Below are 12,014 nucleotides of genomic sequence, written 5' to 3'. Positions count from 1 at the left end.
AAATAAATATGACAAAAATCAATACCCCACAATGCACACAATGGCATTACACGGACAGGCAGAAAGAGGGACACGTGGACTAAAAGCATTATTCAATGTGAGCTTTGGGGCAGGACGCGTCGCCCGAAGCGATAGTGGCTAGCGGACAAGATTAATGATGGAGCGGCAAGCCAAGGAATGAATGCGTCCGAGAGGGGCGTTCTACCGAAAGGGATGGAGCGATGAAATTGTCTCGTGCGCCCATCACACTGGGCTTGCTGCGTCGCAGAACCGCGAGAGAAAAGTAATTGTGAGGAAGCCATTGGAGCTACGTGCTTTTAAATCTTTCCTCAGAGCTGCTTTTTTTGTGTTTAGATGGTTGTCCTTCCCCCGCACCTCCGATGAGCACACGGTTGGCTACATACGGTGCGAAAGAAGTTCAACATGCATGCATGGGGACGACTTGGGGAGTTCTTCATCCAGCGGTGGATTACCCATGGCTGATGATGTCGATGACCTCACGATGATAGCAGCACTTGAAAAACTTCATCGGCACTACCGAGTGTCTCAATGATTACACTAAACTATTTTAAACTATAAAACTATTTTTATTTTACAAGGTAAGGCCCACTGAACTATATATCTCTTTTTCAGAAGCAACCTGGACACAAATAGTCGCCCAATGAAGTGGCTTATCATGTCGATATTTATAACAGCCAAATAATCTAATGGCATGTTTCTAAATGTGGAGGGAAAAACCGAAAAACCCGGATAAAAATCCGCATAACCACGGGGAGAGAGACATGCAAATATACAGGCATTGCCAGAGTGGGGATCGAACCCACGACCTCCTGTATACCAGGCGAGATAGTTAACATCTCCTAACCAACGCGGAATCCATCTCGAGAATACCCTCGAGCTTGGATCAGAGGTCGCAAACGGGTTTTGATTCCTTACCCGTACCCATACCCGGCCGCACCAGGGTCGCAAATGGGTACCCGTACCCGATACCCGGCTACCCGTACCCGGCCGGGTATCGGGTAGGGTACGGGTATCGGGTACCCGATTGCGACCTCTGGGATGAAGCCATGTTGCAGGCGTGGGTGGGTTGATTCTAGGAACTTGAATTGTGAGAAGAGACAAGACGTTGGGAAATGAGTGACAAACGGTGACTCACCAGTGACTCACGGCCTACCCGTACCCGGCCGCACCAGGGTCGCAAACGGGTACCCGTACCCTACCCGATACCCGGCTACCCGTACCCGGCCGGGTATCGGGTAGAGTATGGGTATCGGGTACCCGATTGCGACCTTTGGGATGAAGCCATGTTGCAGGCGCGGGTGCGTTGATTCTAGGAACTTGAATTCTGAGAAGAGACAAGACGTTGGGAAATGAGTGACAAACGGTGACTCACCAGTGACTCACGGCCTACCCGTACCCGGCCGCACCAGGGTTGCAAACGGGTACCCGTACCCGACTGGGTACGGGTAGCCGGGTATCGGGTAGGGTACGGGTATCGGGTACCCGGTTGCGACCTCTGAGCTGGACGAAGTGAGACACTTGAGACGCTGCCATTGCTCTCGCCGTGTATCCCCATGGCAACCTTCCCCCCCCAACTCCGCAGGCCTCGGCCTTCGGCCCGTCATGGGCATAGATAATTTAACTTCAAGTTTTCCATTGTGTACCCAGCCAAAACATTTGCTGAATACAAATCGGAGTCCGTCCGGAGATGGGGAGAGAGAGAGAGAGAAAGAGAAAAAAAAGAGAGGATTCGAATACCAGCTGCTCGCATAAGACAAGAAGGAGCATTTTCCGTGGCAATTTTTCTAAATCGCGGAAGCCTTGACGCCACGGCACTTTGTCAAAATTGGCCATGGCTGCTGTTATGACAAAGCACCGCGTCTCTTGTCGGCTGCCGACTGAGACTCTGGGGGCTATGTTGGACCTGCTCTCCTCCTCCCGTCTCACCCCGTTAGCGGTCAGACCGAGAGGCTGGCGGTGCTCCACTGTGGAACAGAGGTCGCAAACGGGTTTTGATTCCTTACCCGTACCCGGCCGCACCAGGGTCGCAAACGGCTACCCGTACCCGGCCGTACCCGTACCCTACCCATACCTGGCCGGGTACGGGTAGGGTACGGGTATCAGGTACCTGATTGCGACCTCTGGGATGAAGCCATGTTGCAGGCGCGGGTGGGTTGATTCTAGGAACTTGAATTGTGAGAAGAGACAAGACGTTGGGAAACGAGTGACAAACGGTGACTCACCAGTGACTCACGGCCTACCCGTACCCGGCCGCACCAGGGTCGCAAATGGGTACCAATACCCTACCCACTAATGTTACCCTTCCCCCATAGACGCACTCAGGTAGGCAGGCACACTCGCACACACATGGTAGTGTGGTGGTGGTTGTGGGAGGTGGTCGGGGGGGTGCACCTGCCAAGTAAGAGCGGTGCAGTGGGTGGGCCTGCTCAGAGCAGAGGCAAAGTTGTCGGGGGTAGTGTTGCAACGATTTGGCGATACTTCAACGTATCGTGAGAGCCGAAAAAATCGTGCTCACATTTATGTTAAAACTAAAAACTTTTTTTTATTTCACCATATCAGGCACCTATTGGGCTATGTAGCTCTTTTTCTGAAGCGACCTCGCTATCACAAATGATAGCTCAACGAAGTGGCTTATCGTGTAGAAATTTATAGCGGCCAAATACATTTTAAATGTGGAGGGACAAAACGGGAGGACCCGGAGGAAAATCCACACCTCCGATTCGCGCAGATGCCGATTCGCGCAGGTGCGAATCGATGTTAATCATACATACACACAGAAACATGCCTTCAGAGTATTTGGCTGCTCTATTGAGCTATAATTTTTGGCCAGGTGATTTCTGCAAAATAGCTACATAGCTCAGTGGGTAAAAAAAAAAATCAATACAGTTAGTCATCGACTTGCGAACGCCGGACTTACGAACACCCACACTTACCAACCAGCTTCCAGGAAATATATTTTTGAACATTGACTCGCACTTGCAAATTGAACCGCGCCACTATTTTGTTGAGCCGAGCGATCCTCCGCGAGATTTAATGAGTCGGCCTCGTGCCGGGAGTGAGTGTTTGTGTGGACATTTAAATATACATTCGATTGCTGTGTACCGACTTCCGAACCGTTGGACTTACGGACGGGCTCCAGGAAAGAATTGTGTTCGTAAGTCACCTCTGCAACCAATTTTGTTCGTTTAAATCAAAGCTCGTTATATGTCCCCATGTTTTTTTTTGTATCAAATGACAAATGCCTCGCTGTGGTCAGAATTGTAAACAGGTAGGGCTATTGTGCATTTAATTGGTACTTTAGCAAATTGTTGTTGAGTAAATTGACGCCGCCGTTTATGGCGGTTGCTAACATTATTTAATTATTTCAATGCAACTGGCACGTGCGATGCTTTTGTCCTTCGAGGGAACTGCAGTTGGGGAAACTTTCAAGTGATTTTTATTTGTGCAATGAAGTACTGAGAAGCACAACCAACGATGCAATAAACATCGTGAATACAATTACAGAGATGTGGGAAACCTGATATCACGGCAATTGTCACATCCTGAAATTTGGTGCCGTAGGCGGCAGAGACGTCAAATTACGTGAACCCAAGTAAGCCCCTTGAGCTGTTGGGCCAAAATTGGCTTATTGTGACCACTTAGGGTAGCAACATAATCTCCAGATAACAAATAAGTACGACAGCAGGGTCAATGCGGTAGCTTTTTTCGACAGGAAAAAGTCAACAACAAAAAAGGTATTCTACATGAATATAATTTCACGTGATATGAAACTTTCATGGAATATTTAAAAAAATCAACATTAATTGTGGCCATAAAACAAACGGTGTCTTCTGCCTTTGGTGGGCATGTCCCATGGTGGACACTACCCATGGTGGACCCCCTCGTGTAGCATTTACGTGCCACCCCAGGTGGTACTGACCCGGCGGATCCACCTTGGCTCATGAGCTGCAGTGTCGGGTTACGGCAGAGACACGGACGAAACATGTGACCAGGCGCCATGGGGGGGTGGGGAGGCCGTCATACCGTAGACGCGCCGTCTCTGTTGAATTCGCAAGGGCAGTGGGTGGTTGGGGTGGTCCTCGAAATGTATTCCAGGACCATTAGCCTGCGCCACATGCACGAGAATACGACATGGACGCGCGTGCGCACGGGTCTCCAAATGCCACGATGCGTCGCACGGTTTGTGGATAATTGACTGGCGAGATGTGTTTGCCGGAGAGGATATTACCTGTCAATCCTTGTCTTCGTGTTGTATTTCACTTTTTTTCAATATACGTCTTGTATAGACACCTGTGGGTTTTTTCACCAGTTATATCCCAAAAGTGATATCAGAAGTCGGACAAAAAGTTAAGCCTTTTTGTCCGCTTTGGATGACACAATAAAGTGTCTGGCCTACGATGCAGAGCACGCGATAATGAAAGTGGCCAAACATCCTACTGTGCGAACCTGCGCCATCACTGCTCCCCAGGTATACGTGCGTGTTACCATGCTCAACGTGCATTTTGCAAAACACAGCAGGCCCATCAGTATTATTATTACTAAACTCCACTGCAAATAACAGGGTATTAGAAAGCCACTGGGGCTATGGACTCTTAAATCTAGAATGAAACTCATTTCTTAAGAAATTATTTTGTGATTAGTTGGTTGTCCTTCCCCTGCACCCCCAATTATCACGGTTGACTATGTACGGTACGAAAGAAGTTCAACATACGTACATACATCTTAGGTCACTCTTGGAAATTGGATGCATCATTCTCTCTCAAGTTCTCTCCTAGGGAAACAAAACACATTTGGAACTTCAACTTAGTATCCGTCAAGGGTAATTTTACATAACCCACAAGACTTTGGTCCGTCCAGCGGTTTGCTCTGCGCGTATCCTGTGAAATATCTGTCGAATTAATTACCAAAATGGTTCAATGCAGACCATCAACGCTCACACACACTTGAAACACCCGCTTCCGTCTGTAGACAACGCCGCGTTACACGTCGACGAGTCGAACGTTGACTCGTTAGCTGTTACATTTTATTTTTTATTGAGAATTAAATTCCGCCCCCGAGTCTCCCTTGGACAAAGGGGGGACCGTGATCTCGGCGGTCTGTCACCTGGCTTAGGTACGTGCTATAAAGGAGGGCCGTTGCCCATAACGTCACCCATTATACACGCTATTTGTCCTTTTAAGGCGGGGTCATTGACGAATGTACTCAAATTGTGTTGCTGGTGTTGTTTGTGCTCGTGCGCCACTGCCAATGCAGCAGCATCACCAAGTAATTGGCTTAAAGATTTGATGATGATGATGATGATGATAACTATGACACTGAGGATGATCGGATGGTGATACGAAATCTACGAACACCCATGATGGTTCCCAGGCCCGTAGTGTCAGCGGGTGGTGGGGGCTTCAGTGGTTAGAGCCCTCCCAAGTCACAACATTTACAATCTTGGCTCTCCAACACTCCGGTGTGTTGTACTAGTAACGAATTAGCACGTTCTGTTTGCGTGACAACCCTTACTAATTGGCTGTGTCGGGTGGTGGCGGGTATAACGACACATTTATATATTTACGCGATCTAACCCCAAAACCTCTATTATGGACGAGCCTTAAGTGTGTATCGATTCACTGAACTACTGTATGTATCTTCTTGGTTCTTTCGGTAAAGTCACGTAGAAGGGAAATAATAACATAATAAAAATAAAACATAATAAAATAATTCTCACGACGTTTCCGCCACAACGCAAGCAGCCGTCCTCAGGTGAAGAACAGGTCTGTCGGAAAGACAGTGTCTGAATGAACACCACCAGGCTTGGCAGCGTATATTTAAGCTAGGTTGGAGGGGGAAGAGCGCCTTGACAAAGGAATTTGCATATCAATAGGAATTTAGAATATTTATGGGAAATGCAGATATGTATGTATGTGTGTATATTAAACTTCTTTCATAATGTACGTAGCCAACCACGCTAATCGGAGGTGTGGTGAAAGGACAACAAACAAAACACAATGAGCAGTTCTAGAGAACTGCGTTTTCACTCTGGATCATTTAAAAGTGCACAGCTCCAGTGGCTTTTTAATTATCAGAAGGCAGAGCGTTCTAGACGGCCGCAGAAACGCAGATTAATATATTTACGCGATCTCACCCAAAAAAAAACCTGTATTATGGATGATATTGGTTGCGTTAAACTGACTTGAGGCGCGCCTGCAGAACAATTAAGCGATGGGCGTCACAGCAGCCATTCCTCAACGGCGGACAAACGCACGGATCGCCCCGTCGTCATCATTACCCGTTCAGTTCAACGTTTGTCTACCATTTGTTCAACATGGACCGCGTCGTGCCAACGCGTTCAACATATCCGACTCTATCCTGCCCCCCCCTGCCCTTTTAAACAAGGTCACGCATCACAGGGTTTGAAATTCCCTTCACCCCCCCCCATTTCAACAACGCTCTCCTCTCCGACGCACCTGCCCCCCCCCCCTTCTGCCCCCCTCCCCGACCGCTCGCAGGTGAACCTGTTCTTCCTGCTGAACATCGTGCGCGTGCTGGTGACCAAGCTGAAGGACACGCACCGCGCCGAGTCGAACATGTACATGAAGGCGGTGCGCGCCACCCTCATCCTCGTGCCGCTGCTCGGCATCCAGTTCGTGCTCGTGCCCTGGAGGCCCGAGGGCCGCCTCGCCGGAGAGGTCTACGACTACCTGATGCACCTCGTCATGCACTACCAGGTAACCTGATGCACCACGTCGTGCACTACCAGGTAACCTGATGCACCGCGTCGTGCACTACTGGGTAACCTGATGCACCTCGTCATGCACTACCAGGTAACCTGATGCACCTTGTCATGCACTACCAGGTAACCTGATGCACCACGTCGTGCACTACCAGGTAACCTGATGCACCTCGTCATGCACTACCAGGTAACCTGATGCACCTTGTCATGCACTACCAGGTAACCTGATGCACCACGTCGTGCACTACCAGGTAACCTGATGCACCGCGTCGTGCACTACCAGGTAACCTGACGCACCACGTCGTGCACTACCAGGTAACCTGACGCACCACGTCGTGCACTACCAGGTAACCTGATGCACCTCGTCGTGCACTACCAGGTAACCTGACGCACCTCGTCGTGCACTACCAGGTAACCTGATGCACCTCGTCGTGCACTACCAGGTAACCTGATGCACCTCGTCGTGCACTACCAGGTAACCTGATGCACCTCGTCGTGCACTACCAGGTAACCTGACGCACCTCGTCGTGCACTACCAGGTAACCTGATGCACCTCGTCGTGCACTACCAGGTAACCTGATGCACCTCGTCGTGCACTACTAGGTAACCTGATGCACCTCGTCGTGCACTACCAGGTAACCTGATGCACCTCGTCGTGCACTACCAGGTAACCTGATGCACCACGTCGTGCACTACCAGGTAACCTGATGCACCTCGTCGTGCACTACCAGGTAACCTGATGCACCTCGTCGTGCACTACCAGGTAACCTGATGCACCTCGTCATGCACTACCAGGTAACCTGATGCACCACGTCATGCACTACCAGGTAACCTAATGCACCACGTCGTGCACTACCAGGTAACCTGATGCACCACGTCGTGCACTACCAGGTAACCTGATGCACCTCGTCGTGCACTACCAGGTAACCTGATGCACCTCGTCGTGCACTACCAGGTAACCTGATGCACCTCGTCGTGCACTACCAGGTAACCTGATGCACCACGTCGTGCACTACCAGGTAACCTGATGCACCTCGTCGTGCACTACCAGGTAACCTGATGCACCACGTCGTGCACTACCAGGTAACCTGATGCACCACGTCGTGCACTACCAGGTAACCTGATGCACCACGTCGTGCACTACCAGGTAACCTGATGCACCTCGTCGTGCACTACCAGGTGCTTGATGCACCGAGGGAAACCTTTAGCCTTCTTGGGACGCTATAAGTGATGGTTTTGTTATTTGCGTAATAATAACCACAATACACCGCTCAAGATAATTCATTTACATGTAGTTCTCTCCCCTGCCTTCCGGTAGTGTCAGGTATTTCTTCCTACCCCATGATGTGTCCCGGTTTTGCACCTCAGAGGTGGGAACACGAGCAGTACCCCGCATCCATCATCGAGAGCCCCGACACGTTCAGATGTAGATGTTTGCTTGTCCCCTGGGGACAAACACATCCCTTAGGCGGGACGATGGCCGAAGGTCAATAATCATGACGGAGTGGCATCCGGGGATTGAAACGCCTCCTCGGGTCATGTCCATCGAGGAGATGGAGCGACGAGAATCAGCTCGTGTGGGGAGCGGTAGTGTAGCGATTAGTGCGCTGCCCTATGAACCCAGCGACACGGGTTCGATTCCCGCTCACGGCCAACACCAGTGACGATTATCTGAACCGGTCCCGGGCCTCCCCTAGGTCGACTCAGCCTCAAATGAGTACCTGGTGTAGTGTGTAAACATTGCCACTAGGGAGACAAAGGCGGTCGGCTGTGGTGCTGGCCACCCACCCCCTCGTGTACCGTTCCGGCCTTCATAGGTGCTCGCTAACAGCACTTGTCCCTACAGTCTGTTAAGGATATACGGGGAATCTTTGTTGAACTTCTTTCGCACGATACGTAGCAAACCGTGCTAATCGGAGGTGCCGGGGGGAAGGACAACGAACTAAAGCACAAAAAGCAGTTCTAGAGAACTAATTTTTCAATCTATATATAAAAAAAAATAAAGATGGTGGAAGCTTGGTGCGGGGGGTAGGGGGGGGAAGTGACTCCAACCAGCAGTGGATTGACCATGGCTGATGATATATAATACTGGACAAGTATGGGCGTGGTTGGCTTGATGCTGTCAGTGTGGTGGGTGCTGTCGGGTTGTCTAGTGACGGTATCGGCAGCCGGTGACGCTCTTGGTTCGAGGTGTTAAAGGCATCGCTCACATGTGTTAATGACCGGCCGATAAGTCTCAACGAATTGTAGTGCATTTCCTCGGCGTGAGGGTAGTTTTAACGACTTATTGATCTCGTCCAGGCACACTGGGTGCAGTGCAGTGTGTTATATTTGCATTGTGGAAGCTTGTAAGTTTAAAGCCCCAGAGGTGGGATCAATATTTTTAGTGGTACTTTTCAGAAAATTAGCTCTGCCATGAGAATTAGGAATTCTCACCACCGTCTCAGCGCAATCAATGGGAATGAGCAGTGCCACGTACTCACTTTAGCAAAGAGATGATCAGACTTTAAAATATAATCTTCCAATAATTGTGATTTACATCCCCTTCATCATCATTAGACCTCCTTTGCCAGTACCAAAATATAATAATAGGGTTTTTCTCCTTTTTTTGGCAACAAAACCGAAACCTTTTTACAAGGATTCATGTCTGCATTAACCACAATACTTGCAATAGAAATGCAAACAAAAAACACACTATGATAATATATGCCGTCCCTTGGTGTGGACCAATCAGTTTCAAGGACAATGCATATAATATCATAGTGTGTTTTTTGTTTGCATTTTGACTGCAAGTACTGTGGTTAATGCAGACATGAATCCTTGTAAAAAAAGGTTTCAGTTTTGTTGCTAGAAAAAAGGGGAAAAACCCTATTATTTTACATCCCCTTGTCACTACAATGCTGGACGAAGTCTTCCCATATACTGCATCGGTCATGCCTGTTGCTTAACTATACTTCACCACACTGGTCAGTGCGGGTGATGGGTTGGCAGGTGGTGCCTGGGACCGGTTCACTCGCCGCTGACGTGAGCCCTGGCCGGAAATCGAACCCAGGTCGCCGGGTTCACACTCCGCCAACCCCTCTCCACCCCACTGAGTTATAAAGAAGCTATACAGTATTCTCCAACAAAACCATTTGTAGGTCACAATTATAGTTGCTCCCGAGAAGAATTTGAATTGGCATTTTCAAAGAGATAGAGCGAACGTGTTTGTGAACTGTGCAACAGGTGGCTTCGTCTTCTCAGAGCCCTCTCGCGGAGCCGGCGATGATGATGATCATGGTGGTGACGCCTTATTGCTCTGCCTTATCACCTCGTGGGTGTGCTCTCGTTTGTCATTGTTGTTTTCCTCTCTGGCCAAATAAGACAGCACCGTTGAGCCTTTTGTGCTCGGGCGGGTTGATACTTCACGAGCCGAAATGACGATTACGCCTGTGTGCGTAACCGCACCAAAAGCTTCTCGCAAGTGTTCGACAAGTTTGACACACGCTGTTGGCCTGCCCCGCCGTTATGGGCGATGGCCCATCGCGAGCATCGTGGATCACGTTTAGCGCGGTGCAGTGACGTTGTACCAGGGCGCCGCAGTGGGTGAGATGTTAACTCCCTCGCCTAGTATGCAGAAAGGTTCGTGAGTTCGATCCTGACCCTGATGCCTGCAGTATATTTGGAGTTTGCGTGTTCTCTCTCCCCGTGGTCACGTGGATTTTTCTCCGTGTCCTTCGGTTTCTCCCTCCACTTGTAGAATCAACACTCGGTCTGAGTATCTGGCTGCTATAAATTTCCACGCGATCAGCCACTTCGTTGAGCTATCATTTGCTGGTCAGATCGCTTCTGAAAAAGACGCTGTACAGCTCAGTGGGCTTTACCTGGTAAAATAAACAAAATAGTTTAGTTTCGTCTCATAGTCTCTGGGTCATTGCCGTTATTGTATCGCCTCCTCGCTCGTCCCCATTCTCACCCTGCCCCCTCCCATCCACCCTGCAGGATTTCCTCGAATGTTCTTGCTTCCTCGGTTTTTGTTCCCAGGGTTTGTCCTCAGCTGGTGTGCCCCATGACTTGTGCAGAGTCTTGGGACGCGATTGCATTTCAATACGTGACAGGTGTTAAATATCGTCGTCATCGTTGTTGTTGTGTTACGTGCTGAACCGGTGAATTTTCAAAGCTTTGTCTGTTTACTATGATATTCATGGTAAGAATTAACAGACCTTGACCACCTTGCGGGTGCTTTCGTCCAGTAGCGGACAGGTAAAGGGAATTGTTTTGGGGTTTGTATGACCATACTTCACCACGCTGGTCAATGCGTGAGGAAGTGTGGTCACGGTGAGGAGATGTTAACTACCTCCCCTGCCATACAGGAGGTCGTGGATTCGATCCCGACGCTAACGGTGCCAGCATATTTAAAGTTTGCGTCTCTCTCTCTGTGGTGGCGTAGATTTTTCTCCAGGTCCTCGGGGTTTTCCCTCCAGATTTACAAAAGTATTTGGCTGCAATACATTTCCACATGATAAGCCCCTTCGTCGAGCTATCATTTCGCTTCTGAAAAAGAGCTATATAGCTCAGTTGGCCTTACCTGGTAAAAAAAAATTGCTTAGTTTATTATTTTATACAGTTTGTGAAGAAGGGATCCAGCACTGATTCAGATATAAGGAACGAAACAGGTGGACTTCTCCACAAATCTGGCTATCGCCTGATTAAGCTAGTTGTAATTACTGGTGAAACGTCGTACTCAGATTGTATATGTTGTGGCTTGGCTCTCCAACACTCCAGTGTGCTGTACTAGTAACGAATTGGCCACATTCTGTTTATGTGACAAACCTTACTAGTTGGCTGTATCGGGCGGTGGCCGGTTTAACAACACGTTTTCTATTTACGCGATCGAACCCAAAAAAAACCTGTATTATGGATGATATTAGTCGCAAAAGGCTACGCCTTAAACTGATTCTGATATCACTCGCCACTGATGTCAGTCAATGTCTGTGAACTGAATGCAGGTTACCCGGATTCGTAGTGCAGTGCGCCAAACCGCTGTGCCCCACTCTCTCCACCTATTAGGGTTGTGCTTCATCTGGATTTGAAGAAAAGAAATGGAGTTGCACGAGGGAAAATGTCAACATTTCTCACTCTCTCCGTGTGCTAAATAATGTATGCCTCACTATTAGTGTCCTTTTCACTGCTTAATATTAGGATGCACTTGCCATTCCTACATTATTCAGAGTTACAAGAAATTGCTTCAAGAGTGCCCTTTAAATGTCCACTTTGTAATCTATAATTTATT

General features: G+C 48.9%; 1 protein-coding gene across 1 annotated transcript in view; it reads left to right on the top strand.

Moving 5' to 3' along the window:
* Window positions 1-12,014, top strand: part of LOC144938196 (calcitonin gene-related peptide type 1 receptor-like) — a 142,465-nt gene that overhangs the window by 116,211 nt on the left and 14,240 nt on the right. Inside the window, exon 11 of the mRNA XM_078865996.1 lies at window positions 6,519-6,737. Within this exon, the coding sequence (XP_078722122.1) occupies window positions 6,519-6,737 (219 nt within the window). The remainder of the gene's footprint in view (window positions 1-6,518; window positions 6,738-12,014) is intronic.

Source organism: Lampetra fluviatilis, chromosome 21 (genome assembly GCF_964198595.1).
Source record: "Lampetra fluviatilis chromosome 21, kcLamFluv1.1, whole genome shotgun sequence".
Lineage (NCBI taxonomy): Eukaryota > Metazoa > Chordata > Hyperoartia > Petromyzontiformes > Petromyzontidae > Lampetra > Lampetra fluviatilis.
This window is presented reverse-complemented; position numbering and strand designations above follow the sequence as displayed.